At 27.0% G+C, this 26,367-nt stretch overlaps 1 protein-coding gene across 1 annotated transcript in view; it reads right to left on the bottom strand.

Moving 5' to 3' along the window:
* Nucleotides 1-6,110: 6,110 nt before the first annotated feature.
* LOC117179966 overlaps nucleotides 6,111-26,367 on the bottom strand; it is a 153,810-nt gene continuing 133,553 nt past the window's right edge. Inside the window, exon 4 of the mRNA XM_033372225.1 lies at nucleotides 6,111-7,062. Coding sequence (XP_033228116.1) covers nucleotides 6,265-7,062 — 798 coding nt within the window. The 3' untranslated portion in view covers nucleotides 6,111-6,264. The remainder of the gene's footprint in view (nucleotides 7,063-26,367) is intronic.

Raw genomic sequence — 26,367 nt, 5'->3', positions numbered from 1 at the left:
GATATCGTAAAGAGACCTTTACGACATGGACATAGGATGTCGTAAAGTTGTCGTGAAGATGTCGTAACGATGTCGTAAAGACGTCGCCAAACTTTGTGCCCACTGGGTTGTACCTTACGAATGCATACAACATCCATAGATGGTTATAGAGAAAAATATATAGCCCTGCACCTTATCTTTTCATTTTCCTTTACACACTGGCGCCTAATTATATTCCTCTCTACATTTCTCTTCATACGCATGCCCTGCTTCATTCTCTCTCTAATGTTTAATTTTACATTTCTCTACTTAATCCCAAATTTACGTAAATGCGTCCTGAAAAAGAAATTGGAAGGTGAATAAAAAATAGAAACCAAATTAAAAAGTACGAACTTCTTTAATATTTTATTAGAAACTAGTTCTTCACCTCAAAAGAGTCTGAAGAAATACAAATTACATATATTAGATTTATCCACAAATAGTACAATCTATCGACTTACATTTCTTATCACGGTAAAAAGAGCAAAAGCACGATTTTTCACTCGGAGAATAAAGATAGCCTAATTTCTTTCTGTATAAAAACATTATATATAAAAACAATTTCTGATAAATAAATACACATTTAAGATATAGCTTTACTTATCTACTTTGAGTTACCTTTTAATTGAGTATCACGTTACCTCCGTGTCCCATTATCATACATATATTATACAAAACCAGTCTTCCAGTAGAACTAGTCAAAAACATGTCCAGACAAATTGAGTAGAATCACTTAAACTTAAAACTATGAAATTGCATTTTTCTTGCTTCACATCCTGTTCTTGACATTGGTGCAAAAAAAATCGATTTTTGAGGAATTGTTGATTGCAGTTTTTAGAGTTTCATAATCGAGACTCAAGACGAGATTTGAGGCGAAATTCGAGACGAGACTGGAGACTAGGCTCGAAACGAGATTCAGGGCGAAACTCGAGACAAGATTCAAAACGAGTCTCAAGGCGAGACAAGATTCATAATGAGGCTCAAGGCAATTTTCGAGACGAGTCTTAATACGAGAGTCAAGCCAAACCAAGGCTCGAAACGAGACTTAAAATGAAATTAAAGGCCAGGCTCGAGACGAGGCGAGATTAAAGGCAATTCTTCTATCTCGCGTGAGAAATGGGTTCCACTGTCTAAGAAAATTATCTTCAAATTTTATTGAAGTCGATTAATATTTATCCGTGTCCCAAACACCATGAATTTTCCCATTTATTTTTAATTGTTTCGACAAATGATTTTTGGTCGAAATTGCAAAATAAGTATATCTTAGAGATGCTATGAGTATTATAATTAATTTGTTTCAATAATTTAAAAAGTATTTAAACAATACTTCTATGTTTAAATATATAACTATTAACAAGAAAAACTTATTTCTTTAGAAATTATTCAACAAATTTGAATATTCTCACGTAATTTTTTATTTATTAACTTTCTTCACAGCCTTTAAAAAAATGTCCACTGTTCGAACAATAAAATTTTTTTTTCAATGACCCATTTTTCTAAAAATTTGTAAATCTTAGCAGAATATTGTCAACGGTTCCCAGACACAAAGAAAAAAATATTGTTGATGGAGTAACATCTGTTCGGCGTTTATTCATGATAAAATATGTACTGAAACTTAAACAATTTTCAAGCAAGTAGTAGAATTTTCAATGAATAAAAATTAATTTAAAAATTAAAAATGGTTGAATTCAGCAAAGATATTAATTTTTAACGAAATAAATCAATTTTTACCTAAAACTTCAAATGGAACAGCTAAATTTTAAGTTGAGATAATAAACAACAAACACAAAATATACATACTAATTACATTTGTAACCAAAAATATATATCTGTAACTAAAAATAAATGTTCACAATGTGGTTTAACTTTCAAACAAGAAGAAAAAATATTAATCAATAAAAGTTTATTTAAAAATAATAAACAATGAAATTCAACAAAAATATTAATTTTGAACAAATTAATTAATTTTGAACCAACTATCTGAATTTTTACCAAAAAGTTTAAATTTTGAAGATTATTTTTTCCAAAAGACACATTTTCAACAAAATACATAAAAATGAATTTTCAACTAAAAAGAATCAATTTTCAATAAAAATGAGTTAGTTCAACTTTAAGTTCAAAAATTAAATTTTGAATTCAACTAAGTTGTTGAATTTTCAATACAAAATATGTTATTTTTAAATCTTAAACCTTTGAATTGAAAAAACAAAAAATGCATTTTGATAAAAATGGATGAATTTTTAACCAAACATTTGTATTTTTAACCTAGAAAAAAGAGATTTTAAATAAGAAAATTAGCTTTCTACCACAAAGAAGAGTTAAGTTTTCTAATAAAAATTTTTTTAACTATTTTTTAGTAAAACGGATGACTTTTTATTCAAATATTTTAATTTCGAACCAAATAGATTAATTCTTAGAAAATAAAATTAATTTTTTACCAAAAAATAAGAATTTTCAACCAAATATTCGAATTTCCAACCATATAGTTTAATTTTTAACTAAAAAATGTCGATTTTCAATCAAAATGAAACAGTTCAATTTTCAGCTGAAGATATAAATTTGCAACAAAAATAAAAAGGAATTTAGAACCAAATATGTCAATTTTCAACAAATAAGATATTTATTTTAATTAAAAGACATTTAAATTCTCCACTCACAGAAAACGGATAATTATTAACAAAAAAGCAGTCGCATTTTTTATCAAAAAACAGATTTAACAGATATCTTTTAATAATGTTTCAGAAATTTAAACATTTTGAATAATTGAAAAAATGCGAAAATTAGTTTACTTATTTAAATTGAGATAAGAGAAGGATATTTATAAACAAAAAGATATATAACAATTTATTGAAAAATACAAGTATTGTTTAAAAAGTTTGAACATTATTTTAGTCATCAAAAACTGGTCTAAAAATAAGTTGAAATTAAAAACTTATTCATGATTATTTATGCAAGAAAGATTGATGTAATATGATTATTAGAGAATATATTACATGTAAACCTTAATTACCATTAATGGGGGATTCTTTAGGGTGTCATAAGAGGGTCATAAAATTTTATAACATTATGGAATATTGTCATTCTCAAAAGCCTTTTTACCATGCTGAATCAATGGGAAATTTCATCGTCTTTGGATCACGGTTAATATTAACTAATTACGCTTAAATTTGAAGATTTTTTTTGTTTTTTCGGAAAAACTAGGGGGTGGAAATAAAAAAAAATTTAACAAGGACCACCCTATAGGGACATGAGTAATGTTTGGTATCAGTCTGATAATGAAAATGAGTCGTCAGATGATTTTTTTTTTGTTTCAACAAAATTTATCGCGGAAACTCTTTGCCGAATTGGTAAAATTGATGTGGTTTCACTCCGGTCATGCTATCATACATATATTTTACAAAACCAGTCTTCAAGTAGAGCTAGTCAAAAATATTTACAGAAAAATTGAGTGATGTCAGTTAAGCTTCAAACTAACAGAGAAAAATGGATGTTTACCCTGAATATCTAGGTGTTTGTGTGAATATTAAGGATAAAAAAAAGTCTAACATAAAAATATATTGAAGCCGAATAACTAAAAAAGATACTAGACCTTGCTAAAAATCCTCTAGGTAGAGTTCTGCCACAACCTCCCACTGTTTTGATTGGCTACGACTAAACCGGAACCAGAAGTGATGAAAAGTCCGCGATTTTTAAACCAATTTTTACAATAAATTCACAATTTTGAAAAATGAAATAAGGAAGAAAATAACATAATATTTCAACATGTCCAAACTTTATGAAATATAAGAAAATAGAAATATTAAGAAAAAAAACTATTCTATTTGGTTTTTAAAAGTTAGCTTTTTCAGTTTAACATTCAGGTATTTTAATTAAAATACGTCTTTTTTCGAAAAAAAATTATTCTTGTTAGAAAAATTGAACTATATTCTTAAAATTTTGTTCTTTTGGTTAAAAAATAAATTTTCAATTGAAATTTTTCAAGGAATGTCTGCAAAAATTTTTAGTTTTGTACACGATAGGAACCCGGAATTTATCTATTTTATCATTCTTGTATTTTGTTAAATTTAATGTTTTTTGTTAGAAAATTAATCTTCTTGGTTAAAATATTTTGTTGAAAACTCGATCTTCGTTTAATTAAAAATTAATTTGTTTCAATGTTAATTTAAGTATTAGACATTTGGTTGAAAAGTGATCTTTTATAGATGAAAGTTAAAGTATTTGGTTAAAAATTAATGTATTTTGTCCAAGGTTAATTTTTTTGGTAAAATATTAAGTTTGGTAGTTGAAAATTTATTTTCTTGGCTGGACGGTTTACATTTTCATTAAAAATGTATTTCTTTCGGTAAAAATTGATTTATTTTGTTGAAAATTCGTCTTATTCTGTTTAAAAACATTTTTCTAACTAAATCCTTAACTATTGTATGTTTCATTTAAAATTTTCATTTTTATTAAACTATTTTATTGAAAACTCATATACGTATTTAGTGGAAAATGCGTCTTTTTTGATGAAACATTAATATTCTTGATTAAAATTTTATTTCTTTAGTTGAAAATTCAACTGTTTCCTGGCAAATTAATTTTTTTGATAAAAATTATCTTCCGTTTGTTTGTAAAAACTGAACTATTTTGTTATAAATTCTTTGTTTGATATGTGAAAATAATTTCCATAACTAAAAATTAACATGTTCTATTTTTTGTTGAAAATTAATCTTTTTTTAGTTAAAAATTTAACTATTTAGTTGAAAATTCAAATAGTTTAGAGAAAATTAATGTTCATGGTTGAAACTTGATCCTTTTGCTTAAAAATTCGTCTTTTTTTGTTAGAAAATTAATCTTTTTAGTCTATTCGGTTTTTGGTTTAAAAGTTATCTTTTTTAAATACAAAGTTAACAATTTAATTGAAAATGAATGTATTTTTTTAAAAGTTAATTTTTTTTGTAGAAAATGAATGTTCGTTTTTGAAAATTCATTTTATTGGGTAAATGTCTTTTAGATAAAAAAAAATCTTCTTCGTTGGAAATTCGTCTTTATGGTTAGAAATTCAAACATTTGTTTAAAAGTCCTGATTTTGGGGTAGAGATTTATTATTTTCATTAAAAATATTTTTTTGGGGTAGAAAATTGATCTTTTTTGTTAAAAACTCATACATTTTGTTCGAGATATGTTTTTTTTTTGTTTGTAAAAAGGTTATCTTTTTGGTTAGAATTTCAACCAATTTATTACAAACTCATTTTTTGTAGACAAAATTCAAAATTTTAGTTCCAATGCATCTTTTTCCTTTGGTTTAAAATATAAAATTTACTTTATGTTTAGTTGAAAATTCCACTGTCTTGATATAAAATTAATATTTTTGGTTGAAGATTGATCATGTTAGTAGAAAATTCTTTTTTTTCATTGAAAATTAATTTTCTTAAGTGAAAATAAAATATTCATTTTTTGCTTGAAAATTTAGCTTTTTTCGTTAAAAATTCATGTATTTTGTTGGAAAATCGTATTTTTTGGTAAAAAAAATATTGTTCTTAGTTGAAAACTCACCTATTAAAAGTAATTTTTATTGAAGATTCACCATTTTAATTTAAAGTTCCGTTTTTTGCTTGAAACTTTTCGAAATCTAATGTGTTTACTAATTTTTTTTTGGTTGAAGATATTAATTCGTTTAACCAAAAATTTAACTATTAGATTTTTTGTTTAAAAGTTACCTATTTTAGTTGAAAATTCCGGTATTTTATTAAAAATTCGTATCTTTTGGTAAAATAAGTTTTACTCTGGATATTTTTTCTTATTTCTGAACACCACTAAACACGATTTATCGATGTATTGTCATCTAAAACCGAGTTAACTTTCCTATTTCCTCTATAATTGTATATCAGTCGTATATTTTTCAATGGATGCATTCCACAAATCAAACTTTTGCGCTCTTTATGAGGACTTCTGGTTTGTGTCTCAACTCTACCTACATAGAAAAAACTAAGAATAAAATTTGTTACAGGAAATTTTTTAGAGCGATAAAGTTTTGTTTAGCAAACTTCGCGTCTTTCAAAAAACATGTGTTTGTCATCGAAAAACAAAAGAAAGTTTAACCGATATTTGTGTAAAATTTCGTCTGAAATCGATGTAAAGTTTATCTTCTGTTTTTTCTGTGTAGAGGATCTCTAGATCTTACCTGCTAATATCTGTATGTTTGACTCTTCTATCTTATACTTTGAATATATCCTATTGAACATCCGTTTTTTTCCATCTATGTAATTACGTTTTCCTCGTTTCACACACACTTCTCGACAAAGGTGTCAATACACTCGATTCTTGATCAGAATTAGGCGGCGTGAGTGCCCCAGGAGATTTTTGCACCATCTTATGATTCTCCGAATCAACATTACCCGAAGAAACCAACTCATTCTGGCTGTTCCTGATCCCATTAGGATTGTTAATCGCACATTTTTTATAATGTGTTCTCATATTGCTGCTCTGCGAGAACCTGAGGCCACAATTGGGACAAGAGTAGGGTTTGGTACCAGTATGATAGTTCAGATGAGTCTTCAGATGATGCTTTTTCGTGAAAGCCTTTGTGCAAAGTGTACACTCATAAGGTTTCAGACCAGAATGAAGTCTCGTATGGAGTGTCATGTTTGACCGATCAGCAAAGGCTTTGTGACAAACTTGACACTCGTATGGCCGTTCTCCAGAGTGGGTCCTGAGGTGCTGCTTCAACAACATCTTTCGCGAAAACGCCTTGCCGCATTGGTCACATTGATGGGGTTTGACTCCCGTATGGATTCGCACATGCATGTTGTAGGCTACTCGCTGATTGAAGCTCTTACCGCATTCTCCACAAGCATATTCCTTCCGATTCCGATGGATCTTCATGTGGGAGCTGAGGTATCCTCGGTCGTTGAAGTATTTGCCGCATTCCGGACAAGTAGCAGCAAACTCTCTGGTACCTTCGTGCACGCTTCGATGGTACTTGTAGTTCCGCAGCTGAGAGAACTGCTTTCCGCAGTCGGCACAACGGAACGGCTTCTCACCTGAGTGCGTCCTGCTGTGGACCTGTGGAAAGGTGAAAAGGTTCTGGATTTTAATTTCAGAGAATATAGCATCATGAAAATCACGGAAGTGAGAAAACATTAGATTATGAAGAAATGTTATTGGATTCTGCCGACACGTGCCACGGCTTTTAATTAAAAACTAACAGTAGTGCACGCACTGAAAAAAATGGTGTAGCTGTTATAGCTATAAATATATTGCTGGGGAGATATAGCTGGATGTGCAATAAAGTTTGGCTAGAACTGCAAACTAGATAGCTAAGATATATAAGCTGTCTGTCTCCTGCAGACAGAAAATGTGGGAGATAATTTTATCATTATTTGCTAAACACTCTAGCAGTCATGCCCAGTGGGCACAAAATTTGTCGACGTCTTTACGACATCTTTACGGCATCTTATGTCCATGTCGTTTTGATGTCTTTGCGATATCGTAAAGACATCGTCAGATCATACGACTTATTTACGATATCCTAAAGACACCGAAGCGACATGGACATAGGATGTCGTAAAGTTATCGTAAAGATGTCGTAACGATGTCGTAAAGACGAATACAAAATTTGTGCCCACTGGGTGATCAAGCAGCATATTTCCTATAATTAGTTTGCTCGTACAGGTAAAAATTCTAAACTAAAATATTTGTAACATCAGTTTTAGGCCTATAAATTGAAATGCATTTAAAGAATGTACCGCCTTGCATTAGTTGGCACAACACTGACCCCCGACTTTTCCGTAAATACAAGAAGCTCGTGCCTCATGTCGTGTGGCTTGTGAGAGTTAAAAAATGAATAATATATACAGCAATGCAACGACAATGATGGAACCAAATTTGGAAATCAGAGATTTTTTGATTAGCTGTAACCTCCAGAATTTTATTAAGGTCTTCAACACAGAAAAACTGGGGGTTCACTCATGTTGCAGCTTAGAGCGCACCTGAAAAGAGCAGCATCAACAGTATCAAGGCCCATTCACAAACCAACCGCCTGCAAAGTCGGATTGGTAAGTTAGCGATTTACAGAATATGTCGGTAAAGCAAACACTAACGATATTAATATTTATTTACTTTATTTTTTACTTGTTAAGCTTCACTTATTTTATAATTTTTAATACAAAATTGATTCAAGTCTATACCACTTTTAAATTACCATGATTTCAGATCATTGGTCAATTAATAATTGGAAATGTAATGCGAATTCATTGATTATAAGTGAAAATGCATTACTCAGCTAACCCATTTTTAACCTACTCTTAAAAGTGATGAAAATGATACTGCATATGCAGTATCAAAATGCATATAGTTCGTTATACTTACTTTATAAAGTTGAAAATACACTTAGGGTATTTTCTTGAAAAAAATAAATAAGTTCAAAAAGGTTAATGCAATATTCCCTTTTTAATAATTCACTATCATTGATAATGACTTATTTATAAATGTGAGCATACATAATAAGTTTATTCACCAATGACTTAAGACGAATATTTTTTGGCATATGAATCAGTGGTCCCAATTTTGGGAACTTTTAGAACTGCGCATGCGTCGCGCCAGCAACATGTTTTGTTGCTTTTAGCGCGCACATTTAAAATTATATAAATATTCCAATGTTATATTTATAATAAATAATGATTGGAAGATGCTTCAAAAGTAATTTATTAATCCTAAAATAGAATTTTTGAGTAACAGATGAAAAAATATTGTGATTTTATTGCAAAAAACGTTTTTAATTTTAACTTCAGAAAAAAATTTCAATTTATTTTTAGTAACTTAATTGATTTTATTTTAGGTGAAATAGTTGCGAATAAAAAAAAATAAAAATTAGAAACTCGACAGAGATAAGATTAATCATTGAGCTAAAAAATGCTTTCTTTCTCTGAACTCGGAATTCACAAGGTCTTTTTAATTAAAATCGAATTAAATTTTTATATATCACTTCAAAATCTTATTTTATGATTAATAAATTACTGTCAATGCATTTCCTAATCATTATTTATTATAAATATCACATTTGAATATCGACACTATTCAAATTCAGCCCGCCAACAGTAACCAATCATGTAAGCGGCGCGACGCAAGCGCAGTTCAAAAAGTTCCCACGATTGGGAGAACCGATATGAATAAGCCTTTATATTTACAAATTGGCTACATAACCTGCAAATAATTTTTATCAATTCATGATATCTATTTCAATTGCAGTAATAAATATTATATGCTAATTATATTCATTAAGCTATGTCCATCAGAGTTCGATGACATGTCTTCTTTAAGGTAAATATTGTGTTATTAATTAAAAATAATATCCAAGTCGGCAAAGCGGAAAATAGGTTCTTTAGGAATAGCCTCGATTACATTTGAGATCCTTTCGAACCCCAAGTGTGGTATCATTTAGAGCTCATTTATCGTTTTGGGTTCCTTTTCAGCAAGTGGGGTTTATTTTTGTTGCAGCTCCTTTGAAAACAAAAATGGGTTCTAATGGAAACTTCATTTTTTTCTGTGAAAGGAAAGTATGTATTGTTTTATCAGTGCGCCTATAACCTCAAAAAATCTTCGTTTACAACTTTTTTTATACACCCTATTGTACATATTGATAAGTATTGATTATAACTAACTGTTTTCAATTTAAGATTTTTAATAATTAAGTCATGTATATATCTGATACATAATAAAGATTAAAGTATTTATATATAAATATATGGTTGATATATTTTTACGTCATTATACCTAAAGATATATCGGCCTTTGTACATTAAATGTGTTTATAATATAAACAATTATAATCAGAAGAGAAATTTTTTTATATAACATTGTTTCGATTTCAATTTCTTGCAACATAACTTGGAACAAAAAAGTGTATTTATGGAAAATCGTCGAAAAAATTTTTTCAACAAATAATTTGTTGATAACAAATTTTTTGTGTATATTGTCTAATGTTGGAATATCTTTAACTAATGCTATTTTATGCAACGTAAGCGATTTCAACCATTTTCCTGTTATTGACGATCACCGGTAACGTCAAATAGAAAAAATGACATTCTTTCGTCATATTTGTTTATTTGTAACAAAATTGAAAACCTAATTCAAAAATCAGGCTGAACAACTCTCGTAGAAATCTAATTAGCTTTTTTCCTCATTTTTGTCGAAATTCGTGAAGATTTATGGGATGTACGCTATTCTGAACTAAAAACTCTTTTTTTTCAGAATAATCTTTTAAGGCATTAAAAAAGAAACATTTTTCTTTTCTTGACTTTTTTCATATCGCGCGTTATTTGGCTTAAAATGTTAATTTTAATGTGTTTTTTGGAAATTTGTAAGCACTATAACACTGGTCAATTTTTCTTTTATCAAAAAAAGTTATTGGGATAAATTGTTTGTCTTTTCGAATGCTATGAATATCTGTAGAGAAAATTTTTTTTAAAAATTGGTCCCAAAAATATTCAAAATATGCTCACTTTTTAAATTTTCGTCCAAAATGTCTGTCTAACGAATTCGACTCGTCTCAAAACGTGGACATTTGGCAAAAACTGGGGGGGGGGGTCAAATTTTACACAAATCTAATACCTTCTCTTGATAAGAATGTAAAAAAGACGAAACGAATAAAAAGAGAAAGAATGAAATCTCTTCCTTCTGAGGATAAAACTCTTTTTTATTTTATTTTTGTCCAAAGGTAAAACGAATTTTTTCTATTTTTCAGGGGGAAGAAAAAGCAAATTTTTTTTTTAATTGAAATGGAAACATTTTTTAATGGTTATTGAGCTCGTCCTTCACTCATGCACGTGACTTTTGCAGATTCCCAAAACTTTCTCCTGCAGATTATCTTTTCAGTTATAAATGTTATTTTTCGTATGTAACTTAACCATTTTCTTAAAAAGACATATTTTTTAGTTGAAAATTGAACTATTAATTATTTTTGCAGACCATTAACCTTTTTTTTTAAAATTCATAATTTGTTGCTGAAATCATTTTAGAATGAAAAGGTTTTTTTTTCGAAAATTTTCTTTTTGATTTTAAAATTCACCTGCTTCAGGAGACATTTTTATGTTTCTTGTATTAAAATGCAACTGTTTTATTGAAAATTAAACTATTTTAAGAGAAAGTCATACTTTTTGGTTGAAAATGAACTCAAATCTTTTCTATTGAAAGTTCACACTTTTCAAAAGAAAGTTTTTCATTTTTTATAAACAATTCATATGGTTTAGTACAAATTGAACTTTTTGTTTAGATAAAAATGCAACTGTTAGCTAGAGAATTCAACTATTTTGTTAAAAATTTATCCTTTTTGGTAAAAAAATTCGCCTTTTTGGATTGATAATTTTTTTTCGCAGTAACTTATTTTTTGTTATAAAATTCATATTTTGATCTTGAAAAGTCAGTTGGAATATTTTAGGGATTGAAACGCTTTTTTTTAATTTATCATTTTGATTTAAAAATTCACATGTGTTAGTAGAATCTTTATTTTTCTTGTACCAAAATTTAATTGTTGATTGCAAATTTAACAATCTTGTTAAAAAATTGCTACTGTTCAGTTGAAAATTCAACTATTTTGAAAGCTTGTCGTTTTCATTTTAAACTTCACCTGCTCTAGCAGGAACTTTTATATTTTTTGGATGAAAATGCAACTGCTTGATTGGAAATTACACTATTTTGTTAAAAATTTATACTTTTCGATTAAAAATTCTAGGGTTTTTTTTTTTTAATGAATTTTTTCGTGAAAACTTACTTTTTGTTTAAAATTTATATTTTGGTGTTAAAAAATGAACTAGAATCTTTTCTAAATGAAATTTCCTCCTGGAAAAAATTTCTTTCGTTCATCTTTATTCGATAAAACTAAAACTCTTTGGTAGAGAATTTAGCAATTTTGTTAAAAATAAATTCTTTTTGGTTGAAAAAATTCGTCTTTTTGTCTTGAAAATTAAACTATTTTCGTAGAAACTTATTTTTGGTTGAAAAACTCATATTCTGATCTTGAACAGTTAACCGGAATCTTTTCGTAAGAAAATTGAACTACTAAAAAAATTTTTTTATCAAAAATCATCATCTCTTGAGATAAATTTCATCCTTTATGAATAAAAATGTAACTATTTGGTAGAGAATTAAGCAACTGTGTTGAAAAGTCATAATTTTTGGTTGAAAAGATTCGTTTTTTATATAGAAAATTAAATTTTTTTCGTAAGAACTTATTTCTTATTTGAAAATTCATATTTTGATCGCGAAAAGTTACGGAAATATTTTTCAACAGAAGATTCAAATTTTTTTTAATTCATCGTTTTGATTTAAAAAATCATATCTTTTAGTAGAAATTTCGTTTATTCGTTATGAAAATGTAGCTTGATGTTTAAAAATTATTCTTCTTTGCTTGAATTCTTAACGATTTTGTTTAAAAGATTTGGTTGAATCACTTTGTTAAGAAATCATTTTTTTTAATATTTATATTTTTAGTTAGAAATTTATTTCTTTGGTTGCAATTTTATCTATTTTGTCGAAAATGAATCTTTTTAAATTGAAAAATTCAAGAAGATTTTTTAGATTTCATTTTTGTTGGGTAAAAATGAATCAGTTTCGTGGAAAATTAATTTTTTGCTGAAAAGTCATTTTTTAACAATCAATTATTTATAATGTGCAGAATTCCTGAAAATAAAACTAAGAATTTAACAAAAAAATTTGAACAACTAGCAAACATAATATAATATAATATAATGTGGTTGCCTAAATTTGGTCGTTACATTCTTGGTTTTATTTTCAAGAATTCTGCACATTAACTTAATTATTGGACGTTAAATAGGATTTTCAATTTGATTTTAATCTTATTTAAATTTCTTAAATTTTTTAAAATTTTTTTCGAGAAAATTCGTCTTTTGACTAATTCTACTATCAGCAAGTAGCAAAAATTTTTTAAATTGCTTTTGTTTTTCCAACCAAAAACAGTTTAATTTTAATCAAATAAGTGAATTTTCAGAAGACAGAATTTTAATAAAAAATATGCATTTTCAAAACAAAAGGAGGAATGAAAAAATAAAATTAATTCACTACCATAAAAAACAAATTTTCATACAAATAGTTGAATTTTTAACAAAATAGTCTAATTTACTTACCTAAAAAGACGAATTTCAAAAAAAAATATATTTCAGTAAAGAAAGAGAAAAAGTTCATCCAAACTTTTGGATTTTTAAGCCAATAAGAGACAAATCTTCTCTACAACAGTCACAATCAACAAAGTTAATTTTAAACTTAATAGCCGCACATTTAAAAATAAAAAAAATGAAAGTGTCCAACCGAAACTTTTTCTACAGAAAATCCGAATTTTTAATTTAAAAATACCAATTTTCAACCTAAGAAGCAAAACTTGAAATTTCAATTAGAAAATAAATTTTATTCAAAGAATAAATAAATTTGTCACAAAATTTAACCTTATAATAAGTTTTTTAATTATCAAACAACAAATTATTAATTTTAAACGAAAAATGTAACACCTAATTAATATTTTAACCAAAGAAGATTTGAATTTTAAATTAAAAACGATTAAATTTAACAAAAAAGATTGATTTGCAGTAAAATAGTTGGATCTTAAAAAGGTTTAAGTTGATTTTTCAACATTATAACATAACTTAAAAAATCAACTAAAATCCAACTAAAACTAAAAACATCAAATACCTATTTTCTACCAAAATAGATTTTTAACCAAGTAAAGTTGAATTTATAATTTTAAAAAATTAATATTAAACAAAAGAAATAAACTTTCAACCAAACAGTCCATTTTTTAACTGAACTGGTGAATCTTTAACCACAATAGTTAAATTTTCAGGTAAAGAAATTAATTTTGAGAAAAAATAAAACGAATTTTCTACCAGAGATGAATTTTCGACTGATATGATAAACTTTAAAAAAATTAACATAGTGGTTTAACCTTCAACCCCGTGGTTTAACTTTCAAACAAAAAAGATGAATTCTCAACGAAAACTATAATACATAAATTGGTGTTTTAACCAAAGAAGATTTTAATTTTTCAATTTTTTCAATTATTCATTTTTCAATTCTATAATTTTGAGCCTAATTTTAATAATAATGAATATTATAACAATATATAATAATATAATAATAATATTTCATATATGATACTTCAAATTTAATAATAATTTTCAACTGAATTTACCCAAATAATAAAATTTGTAACTAAAAATATAATCGTCAGGAGGAAGTAACAGCAAAAAAAAAAATAAATAAAAGGAAAATTATTAACATAAAAATTGTATGAGGTAGTTTACTAAAATTTATTTTCAAACTGATCCAATTTTTTCTTGGCTATTATTATTAAAAAACCAGAATCCTAATCTTGTATTATTTTTAAAATTAAATGCATTATTATAGGAATAAAACAATTTAAAATTTATAATCCTTGAGGGTTATTTAAAGTGCCTCTTATAGAAACTGTCTGACTTTTGTAGTATTTTCTTAAATTGTACTTAATTAAATTTTTTAATTTTTTATAACTCTTTATAATAATTATCCCCCTAAAAAGATATTTTTTTCTCGTCCAAAATTAGGTTCAATGCTTCAATTAGGCGGTTTTAGATTCCCATAGCTCAATTATTTGAAAATCTTTCTTCAAATTGATACAAAACGATTTTAAATGCAGTTGACGATAATTTCACAAAATTTCAAATCGACAAATTGCCACAATAAGAGACGTAAAAAAATCGCAAGAAAAAAAAACGTGATGATGGAGTTACAATGTAGGATATTTAATGTAGACAAACTATCATAATTTATGATGGTTAATGCTAGGCTAACAACCGCATGATTGAATCTTTTAATAGCAAATGGTACACCAGTAACTTTGTAAGCGAGCGATTTACAATTTTCAATTTTATCGTCGTATTATAAATTTTAAAAGGTTTCTTCTTGAATCGTAATCACTAGCTATTCAGGAAGCAATCGATGCATATTTTTTTAATAACGCAGGAATTTCAGCCTGGAAATAATTTAATCTACAAGAAACTAGAACATGTATATATACAAATATATGAAATTTTTTACTGAATTTTTCTGAGAATAATATAAATAATATTCGCGCTAGCGAATCGCTCTTGAATGCAAAAAACCAATCAAGAATCCTTATATGGTCTCATAAGTAATTTAAAAAATACTGGATCCGAGGAAATGATTTTCTTTTCTTTAAAGTGATGATTTATTTACTTCAGTTGAGTAAAGATTGTTAAATAATATTGTTAATAACCAGTGAATAATAAACAATGTGCAATTAATTAAATCGAACAAATATTTCTTTGAGTAAAGGAAATACTTTTTTGAAATAAATTTATTTTCATTACGTTGAAGGAAGTACTTTATTTATTTAACTTTTTGGAAAATTTTTGTTTTAAATTTACATGTATTTCAATTAAAAAACATTTTTTTCAATAAAATTTTCATGAAATTTGATTAAAGAAACTTTTATTTAATTAATGAAAAAGAAATGGATCATTGTAAATCAATATTTCTTTCAATAGTTTTTATGTTTTCTCTATTGTCAACATCAGTACTGACTGAAAATATTTTGAGAATATTTGTTTAATTTCAAGCTGCGTTTTTTAAAATAAGTATCACTTTATTTAAATAAAACTCTCTCCTTTTTTTAAATTAAGAACTTGGTTCTTTGAGTCATTATTTTTTCAACTTTCTTACATCCTTATTCCGAACAATGCAAAGCATTTTAAGGTCACAGAAATATTTACTCGTAATAAGAACCCATTTCTTTATTTCCAAAAAATATTTGGTAAAACTTGATAGACTTTAATTTGTTTAAAAGAAATATTTTCTTGATTTAAAATCACGTTCGATTATTTTACTTAATTTTAAAACACAAATCTCTTATTTCTTTTTACAAATCACAAAGTTCCTTTTCTTAGATAATATTTCACTAACTGGAATAAATATTAATTTTAAACAATAATTTGATAATTTTGGTTTAAATAAAAAAATTCATTTGTTTTAAACAAACTTTTTAAAGGACGTATTCAATACGATTATTCCTTTAAATCAAGTGCATTTTCTTTACTTTAAAATTTTTTTTCTCAGTATAATAGCAAAGTGGCCATAGGTGAGGAAAAACCTGCAGTCAGGGATTTTGAACAAAAATCTTACAAAAGGCACAAAATGTCTATAAGATGCTCTTTATGTAATTGACTAGAGTAATCAATTTGAAATTTTGCAATTATTATTTGAAATTGTTTTATTCCGTTTATAAAATATTGTATGTTGCAAATGTTAGAATATTAAAATTCTGGACTTTGAAAATTTATGGTCAGGATAATAAAAACTCGGTTAGAGAAAAGTGAGAAAATTTCAAAAATTAATTTGCAGATGCCCTGCCAAAATATTTTTGTTGGTACCTTATTTTTCTTGTATTATTTCTTTTTCTGTTTTTTCAGTTTATTGCACATGAAAATTATATTTGTAGTCAAAAATTGTATTCTTTGGTAGGAAAAACTGTTTTTGTAAACAAATAATTTTTTGATTCGAAATTAATATTTTGGTATTAAAATTTCGAATGAAATCTTTTTTGATCAAAAATTCAACTATTTTGTTAAAAAGATTTTGGACCTTTCTGTTATAAATTTCTTTTTTTTTTTTTGGTAGAAATTAAATCTTTTTTAGTTAAATATCCAACTGTTCGGTGGAAAATTAGAGTTCTTTGGTTAAGGATTCAACTATTTTGTTTAAAAATTCATCTTTTTTGGTTAAATTCAAGTGTATTTCATTAAAAATTATAATCTTTTTTAGTTGAGATATCTACTATTACATTATTTGTTAGGAATCAATCTTGTTTTTTGTTAATTATTTAATTGTTTGGCTGAAGGCTAAACCACTTAGTCAAAAAATCATTTTTTGGTTAAAGATTCATCATGTTAGTTAAAAATTCATCCCTTAAGTTAAAAATTCGTTTCTTTGTTGTTTTTGTGATTAAAAATTAATTTTTCAAATTGAAAACCTAAATATTCGAGTTAAAAATAAATTATTATACTTCCAAATACATCTGGGTAGTTGAAAGTTTAACAACTTTTTATATTGAAAATGTATTTCTATTGAAAATGTATGTTTTTTAGTTGAAAATTCATGTATTCTTTTCAAAAACTGTTTGGTTGAAAATTAATTTTCTATAAAAAAAGGTCTCTTTGTGGAAAATTCAACTATTTTGTTTAAACTTCGTTTTCTTTAGGTAGAAAATTCTAGTATTTGTTTGAAATTTGCACTATTTTATGAATAAATTTAATAATTCTGCCAAAAATTCATTTATTTTGTTATAAAGTAATTTTTTGGTGGAACATTAATTTCTGTAATTAATAAATAAATTAATGAATTAGTAATGGATAATAATTAATTAAATAATTGGTAATTAATAAATTATCATTTTAGTTGACAATATATCTGCTTCATTGAAAGTTAACTTTTTTGTTTGAAAATCTATATTTTTAGTTGAAAATTTATGTAATATATTACAAATTCTTTTTTTCTAGAAAAACAATATTCTTCGTAAAAATTCGTCTTTTTGTTATTAAATTTAACTATGTAAAAAAAATTATTAGGTAGAAAATTCTAGTATTTGTTTGAAAATTTCTCTTTTTTTGCTGAAAAATGTAATTATTTTGTTAAAACTTCAAGTAGTTTTTGAAGAAGTAATCTTTTTTCGGGTGAAAATTAATTTTTTAAATTGAAAATTAAGGTATTCGATTTAATAATTCATAGTTTTAGTTGAAAATTCATCTGTAGCTAAGTGAAAGTTCGCCTACTTCTTTTTGGTGGAAAATGGATCTTTTTTTGTTGAAAATTTATGTATTTTGTTGAAAATTTTTATACTTTTAGAAATTTAATCTGTTTTTTTGGAAATTCTTTTTTTTAATTAAAAATTCAACCGTCTTCGAAAAAAATATTTTGATGAACGTAAAATTGTTTTAGATTAAAATTTAACTTTTTCTGTTTAAAAATTCCACTATTCGGTTCCAAATTTCTCTTTTTAGAATGAAAATCCAAAACAGTTTCGTTAAAACCTCAACTATTTTGAGGGAAATTTAACTATTTGGTTAAAAAATGAACTATTTTATTAATAAGTCCTATAATGCAATGAATAAATTGAAAAAAAGTATTTCTGCGCACGCGCTAGCTTGAGAACGGTTTTCTGCAGATTTCCTGCCTAGTGGCTAAAAGACGAGGAAAATGCGAGGCGCTTCTATTAAAAAACAAGCTAAAGACGAGAGGAGATGCTTAGTATGGATGGCTATTCAATTTATAAATATCAAAAAATATAAAAAGTAAAAATAAAATTATAAGGCTATATATAGCAATTAAATTAGTATGCCATATTTAGCTTCTAAAATTGTAAAGTCTCATTTTTTAAAATAAATTCCGAAAAAAAATCATTGTTTTATTATAATAAGTAAAAAGAGACAGAGAAAATAAAATACAGTAATTTAATAATATAGTAGCATTAAACTAAATTAAAGAATAAGTGAATTTAATTTATTTCATTAATTTGTAACAAATATTATTCGAAAAATTGAATCTAATTTTTAAAAATTTAGTGAATTAGAAATTTATTTAAAACGATATTAATTTAGCGTGCCTATCTTTTTTTAAGTACGAAAAACAGGAAATCCATTCAAAAGCAGAAAATCCTACCAAAAACAGAAAATTCTGCCAAGAACACCCAGGCTGAAAAAATCTGTAAGTACAACTACATGAATTAAAGAAATAAAAGGGAGGCAACTAATTTGAAAAAAAATTTAAGACTCGTTTTATAATCTACTATATACATTTTTTTAAACAACTGTTATCAAACCATTATAAAACAAACATTATAAAACTTAAGAGGACTGAATTTCGTAGGAAAAATGATTATATTAATAATTTCTATAAGTTACTTCGTAAAGAAAGTTTTTTCTTCACGTATTTTATTATAAATATTTTTTCCTCAAATTACTTTGTCAAATTTGATTTTACAATTTCATGTAGTTGTACTCGGGATATTTACATCGCAGATGCTTTACGCATTTTCTGTTATTTGTAGAAGAAACTAACATATTGAAAGAAATTGACATTTCAACTCCATTTTCAAGAGAATGAACCCCATGAAAATGTCTTGAACCCAGTCACTGTAAAATTAGCCAATAAGGTGCCACTCAAATTGCACCACCTGTCATAAATAAAGTGCACTTATTCTTAGAGTTTAACTAGAAAACAGCAATAGTACTATTAGTCAAGTATCTCTTGAAAATGCACAGAAGACGTGAATATTCGCACAAGTTTGAAAAACAAGAAATATTTCAAATACGTGGAACACAAATAAGGAAATAAGATCTGATACCGGTTTCCCATTAAAATTATATGGAATGAAATTCTAGAAAATATGTTTTTATCCTATTTAAAAAAAGTGGTGTAACGATATGTCTCGAAAATTTTGCAATCATTGTTATAGAAAACGTGATTGGATTTTGATTACTTGAAGATTATTTATGTTTTAAATTTTAATATTTGACAAACAAATCTATAAAAATAATCCCTTTCAATGAGAAAAACAAACAACCGTTATGAAATTGAAAAACATTTGTGTTTTTCATACTCTCGCAAGGACAGAATAAAACTTTTAAATTATCTAATACATTTTTGAAAATATTAAACATGTTTTATGTTAGTGTTTTCAGGATTGCAGAATATCTACTGAATTCCTGAAAAAAATCCCGGACAATTACACAATTTCCTTAAAATTTTATTGTGAATAATTTTTTTTGCAGTCCTCGTAAATATCGAAATGAAAAAAGGTACTATTCAATTTCTAGATGAAGTAAATATTTTTGTCGCTGTGAATATAATTTTATATTAAAGAACTAAAAGGGGTTTTATTATTATTTTGAACTAATAAATCTTTAAAAATTTATTACATGATAGTTTGTAACATATTATTATCACAACCTAATAGTTAAGTAAATACATAATACTAAAAAAATAGTTAATAATTTCTTGAATTCGTTTCTAAAGTTCATGAATTTGAATAATAAATAAATACTTTTTTCGATTATTAATTGAATTTTCAACTCAAGGAGATAACTTTTCAACCAAAAATAGGATGGTTAAGTCTTCAGTTAAAAAAATTGATTTAGAAAAATTTTCAACCACAAAAAACCAACAAATTTTCAAAATTAAATTATAAATCTTTAACTGTAATAGTTTAATTCAAACCAGAAATGTCAATTTTCAACTAAAATTAAGAATTTTTAAGTAAAAATTTAATAGGTAAATTCTTAGTTAAAAAATTAATTTTTAACTAATATGATGGTATATTTAAATGGAGTAGATTCTTTTTTTATTTAAAAAATAAATTTTAACAAAAAAATGAGTTTTGAAGAAAATTGTTAAATTTGAAAATAAAAAGATGAATTTTCAACCACGAGAACTATTTTTCTGCTAAACAGGATACTTTTTTAAGTAAAAACATGCATTTTCGTCTAATAAAGATACATTTTTAACGAAATACTGAATAGTTAAATTTACAGTCAACAATTAATTTTCAACCAAAAATATAAATTTTCAAGCAAAAGATTAATTTTTTCCAAAAAAGACGAATATTTACAAATATACATGAATTTCCAATCAAATAGGTGATTTTTAAACTAAAAAATACTATTTTCAATTTAGAAAAATTAATTTTTAACAAAACGAATTTTCAACGATATTTAAAAATGTTCTGCAAAGTAGATTAATGTTTCATCAATTAGTAAAATTTTTAAAAAAGTTTGAATCCACACAAAAAAATTTATTTTTAACAACAAAAAATAAATTTTTAACCATGAAGATTCATTTTCTATAGAAAAAAAATGTTCAATAAAATATCAAAAATTTTCCTCCAATTGTTTAAATTTAAAAAAATCTTTAACTTGAAACATTAATTTTGTACCAAAACAGATGAATTTTCAACAAAATGCGTCCCATTTTTAATGAAAACGAGAAATCTCCGGAAAAAGTTAATATTTTAACCGAGGAACTGAATTTTCAAATTAAAAGATGCATCTCCAACAAAAAAAATCTTTGAACAAGTAGTTCAATTTTCAAACAAAAATATAAATTTTCATGCAAGAAGATAAATTTTTGTTCCAAAAAATACTATTTTCAACAAATTATATGAAGTTTCTTCAAAATAGATGAATAATTAACTAAAAAAGACAATTTTTTAGTTAAAAACCTTAATTTCCAAATAAAAAGATCAATTTTCTACGGGGAAAAAACGATTTTTCAATTAAGTATATGGATTTTAGACAAAATAGCTGAATTTTCGAAGAAAACTGAAAAATTTTCAACCAAAAATGGAATAGTTACGTTTTCAATTTGAAAAATGATGTTTTTATTAAAAGGACAAATTGAAAAAAATAGTTAATTTATCAACCAGAGATTAAGCTTGATCTAAAATTATTTTTTTTTTTCAACGAAAAAAAAATTACTAAAGCAGTTTAATATTTAAGCAATTAGTTGAATTTGCAAAGAAGAAATGAATTTTCAACTTAAACGATTCATTTTCTACCGAAAAAAGGACAATTTTTCAACAAAATAGATGAAATTGCAAATAAAAAATAGAAATTTACAAAAAATTAGTAAGATTTTTCACCAAAGAGATGAATACTGAACTAAAATTATTTATCTTCAACTAAAAAAAAAGTTAGTCAAATTATTAAATAAAAAAATTAATTAAAAATTTACAAAAATAGTAATACAGTTAACACAAAATTTCAAGCAAGAAGATTAATTTCCATCTAAAAAATACTATTTCCTAACAAACTATATGAAGCTCCTTCCAAACAGTTGAACATTTAACAACAAAAAATTTTCAGTTAAAAACATTAATTTTCAACAAAATAAAAAATTATTTTTCAAATGTACAATTAAGTTAGATTAATTTTTCCACTATTAGTTGAATTTCCAACCAAAAAGATTAGATTTCTACCGAAAAATAAAATTTTTTAACAAAAAATGGAAAAGTTACGTATTTAGTTAGGAAAATTAAATTTGAAAAAAGTTCATTTCATGGTTTATAATTTCGGAAGCCGCCCATCTAGAAAATTATAAGGGAACTTTTCGGGGCCAGGATAGACAGTTCTGATTCCAAATGTTAAAAAATATTTCAAAAACAATGTAGATGATGAGAAATAAATTTTTTTTTTATTTCGAGTATTCCAGCACCCGATTAGGGCCCTAAAAGACTGAGTAGATGATTAGGAATAAAATTATTTTCTTTTAATGTTCATTTTCCATTATTAGTACTTTCAAATTGCTGACTTCTTTTAGAAATGTGCAAAAAAATATTTGAGTCGGAAACTTAAAAAAATGTTTGGCCATGGCGGACAAGCCAGCGCCCGAAAAGTAGAACTAGATGATGAGGAAAAAATAAATGTCTTTCATTTTCATTTTTCATTTTTGGTACTTTTGCACATCCTCGCTTTTTTTAAAAAGCGCACAGAGCAATATTAAAGTTAAAACTTAGAAAAATGTTTGTTCTAGACGAGACAATTAGCACCCGATTGGGACCCGAAAAGACTTGACCACATGCTGAGGAATAAAATTAATTTATTTGATGTTCATTTTTGATTACTGGTACTTCTACACGCCTTGGATCTTTTTGTAAACGTGCAAACAAATATTTGAGTTAGAAACTTAGAAAAATGTTCGGTCTTGACAAGCAAGTCAGCGCCCGAAAAGACTAACTAGATCACGAGGAAAAAAATGCATGTCTTCTATTTTTGGTTCTTTTGCGCATTCTGGCTTGTTTTGAAAACGTGCAAAAAAATATTCGAGTTAAAACTTAGAAAAATGTTTTTTCATGATAGACTGGTCAGCACCCGATTAGGGCCGGAAAAGTTCGTCTAGCCTAGACGGCCAACTTTCTACACGAGATACAATTTCTTATAAAAAAAATAGTTTTTTCTTTTCTGAATGAAAAAATAAATGTTCAATCTGTTCCCTATTTTTCGCCTTAGTTAATTCAAAATCAGATTGAATGGAACTTTCCGTTTGAAATAGTGAATACGTCATACAAGCGTCAATCTCGCAGATGGAAAAAGGCAAGAACCAAGAAACGAATAGAATTAGGAGATGTTTAAGAATTTGAAAAAGAGGTAAAAGAAACCGTGTCGTTGTTCAATTTCTTGGCACGTATCGATGGTGCGTGGTGCGACATACAAAAAGATAAGAATGAAACGAACGGAACCGAGGATAGCCACATTGGTATAATACTATTACTATAGTAAACTCTAAAGCAGTAAACAAGCTCCCTGAATATACTCAGAAAGACAGAATGTCACCTTTCTCAAGTTAGTCTCCATGAAATGCTACTTTGCGCTAGGCTGTCACATTGTTTCCGATTGTGGTGTGGTGACTGACTGTGAAACGCCATTACGAACCCACAAGAGACTTTTTTCAACGAGAAAATCCCTCAAGAGTTTGACTGTCTGCGCTGCGGTCGAGGTTATGGCTCGGACAATCTCTCGAGATTACCCATGGGAAAAAGGTTCGAGCTCGATCTCGTCTTGCCACAATTTGCCACTCTTTGCCACATTTTATGATACCACGACAAAGTAGACAGATTAGTTGAACAGTTTTTTAGATTCGCATCAGAGAAGGTATCAGATTTGTGTAAAATTTGACCCCCACCCCCCAGTTTTTATCAAATGTTCATGTTTTAAAACCCCCTGCAGGGTATATTCTAAGGATTTTTTACCTTAAGGTTTTTTTATAATTACCCATCCTATGTCTTTCTTTCTCTCTCTCTCTCTTTTTCTTTTTTTTCCTCATCTTCAGAGTGACTTTTAGAACTGCCCATTTTGGTAGAACTGCCCGTTAGGTTAAAATATACCTTGAGCCCCTGAATCCAAAAAACTTTTTTTTTTTAATGTGTATGTCTGTTTGTCTTTACGTCTATCTGTGAGCACAATAACTTTTGAAAAAATTAATCTATTAGATTGGACTTTGGTACACTCTTGTTGTCCTAAGCTAAATGCTAAGTTCGTTAAGACAGCCATTTTGAATAAAAATACTTAAAGCCCGTGTAGAAATTCAAATGGGGAACTAGTCTGGTTCCCGAACATTCGACCCCACTTAAAGTCGGGGGCTAGTCGGGTCATCTAAATAGCCCCCGACCAGTATCGTCACGGTAGATTAGTCGGGGGCTAGTCAGGTGACCCAACTTATCCTAGTCGGGGCCTGATCGAGTACTAATAGGGGTCATATGATAATACACCCCTGTGGAATATTAAACAACCTCCCCAAAATTTGTGGAACATCCCCTAAAAGTTTGTCCAAATACTTATTATTTACGGAAATCTCCATAAAGTTTTTCGAAATATTTAAAAGTGCTCAAATTTACCCAAGATTTAATGGGGAACATATCCTACGCTTAAAAATACACAAATTTATGTAACTAAAATTCCCCAAAATTTGTGGAATATTTATTAAAAAAAAAAACTTCAGCTGGAAGGCAGCAATGGAAGAGCTTCGCTCTGAAGGAACCGCCATGTTCGTCACAATAGTCTCTGCTCCAGGTAATTATGCTTCGTTACGTGTGGACTGCTGTCTTAAACACTCGACGCGTCATTTTTGTTGCGCGAGAGACGGCACGTCGCGCCCTTGCGGATTTTCTTTAAAGCTACGAGTCCAGAACCGCAAGACTTAAATGAAGGTGGTAGCGAAATCTGAACTACACCGTAGTCAATAGTTTACTACTAGGATACTGATCTTCATTGATTAATCAAAAACTTTTTCTCTTTCCAATTTCAACTACATGAAGGATTAGACTTTATTTACATATGGCAAACCTTTCACCTACATCTATATGTATTTTTTCCAATATGGATTTTCTTAAAATTCCATATAAAGGTATTTATAAATGTTCCCAAAAATTCGCAATTTTATAAAAAATACTACAAAAAAATAAGATTACGTCTTTTTGAAGATTTTGATCGTGGTTTTTATAAAAAATTGATTTTCGTACGAAATTATTAACCTAATAATTATCTATTAAGTATATTTGAGACAAATTTAACATTAATAAATCTTTTCTCCAAAAACGGTGTAAAATTATTGTTAAATATATTCTTAGTGTTTTAAAATAAAAAAGCCTGAAAATTACCCGCACGGAAATTAGTGAACAAAAAGGCCCGACTAGCCCTTGACCAACCACCGACCAGCCCCGACTGAAATTTTGACAACAAAAAGCCCAACTAGTCCCCGATTAGTCCCTGACTGTGTTCTTTGTGAAAATTAATAACTCGGCAAGTCCCCGATTAGTGCCCGACTTGTAATAGGGCCAAATGGGGCTATTTCCACACGGGTTTTGGATAAAAATACTTAAAGTGAGCTCATTTCCAAAATTTTTGAGTAAACAGTTTTTCATGATTTAAAAATTATCTGTACAATTGTTCATCGTAATTAAAAAGAAAAATGTTACTTTTCCATAGCGCTACAATATTATCTCAACTTTTTGAATTTTTTCGAAAAATTGAAAATTCTTATTTTGACAGCACAAAAAACTAATCAAAAGTCAAAAATTGCATTTTGTGGTCAAACTATTCAAGATAGGAAAAAAATGATAAGACAAACATTGCGCAACCAAAAAATAACCACAAATATGTTATTAATCACTTTTTTATAGGACTCGTAGTTTTTGTTTTATTTATAAAAAAAAAACATTGAAAATACATTCTCATCAGAGAATGTATTAGGTATGTGTAAAATTTGACATACTACCCCCCCCCCCAGTTTTTGTCAAATGTTCACGTTTTGAGACCCCCTAAATTTGAAAAATTTTAGTGTCCTAAATTGAAGGTCAAATTTGTTAGTTAACCATTTTGGATAAAACTTCAAAAAATGAGCGGATTTTGAATATTTTTGAGACCACTTTTCTGCAAATTTAAGAATTCTCTGTACGTTTGTTTATAGTATTTGAAAAGTTGAACAACTTATCTTAATGGCTTTTTTCATAAAATAAAAAATTATTAGAGTTATACCATTTACAAAATTCCAAAAAACACACGAAAATGAACCTTTAAAGCCAAATAACAGACGATTTGAAAGAATGAAAAAAGGAGAAAAAGTTTGATTTCTGAATGCCCAAGAAGATTATAATAACAGCTTTTTGAATTTTCTTGATGCATCCAAAATTCAAATTTTGACGGCATACAAAATAATGAAAAATTTTAAATATCACATTTTCTCATACAACAATTTCACAGTATTTCAAAGATTCTCAAATATATTAATACATTTTGAACAAAAAATATATATATACAC

Source organism: Belonocnema kinseyi, chromosome 9 (assembly GCF_010883055.1).
Source record: "Belonocnema kinseyi isolate 2016_QV_RU_SX_M_011 chromosome 9, B_treatae_v1, whole genome shotgun sequence".
In the NCBI taxonomy this organism is placed as follows: Eukaryota; Metazoa; Arthropoda; class Insecta; order Hymenoptera; family Cynipidae; genus Belonocnema; species Belonocnema kinseyi.
This window is presented reverse-complemented; position numbering and strand designations above follow the sequence as displayed.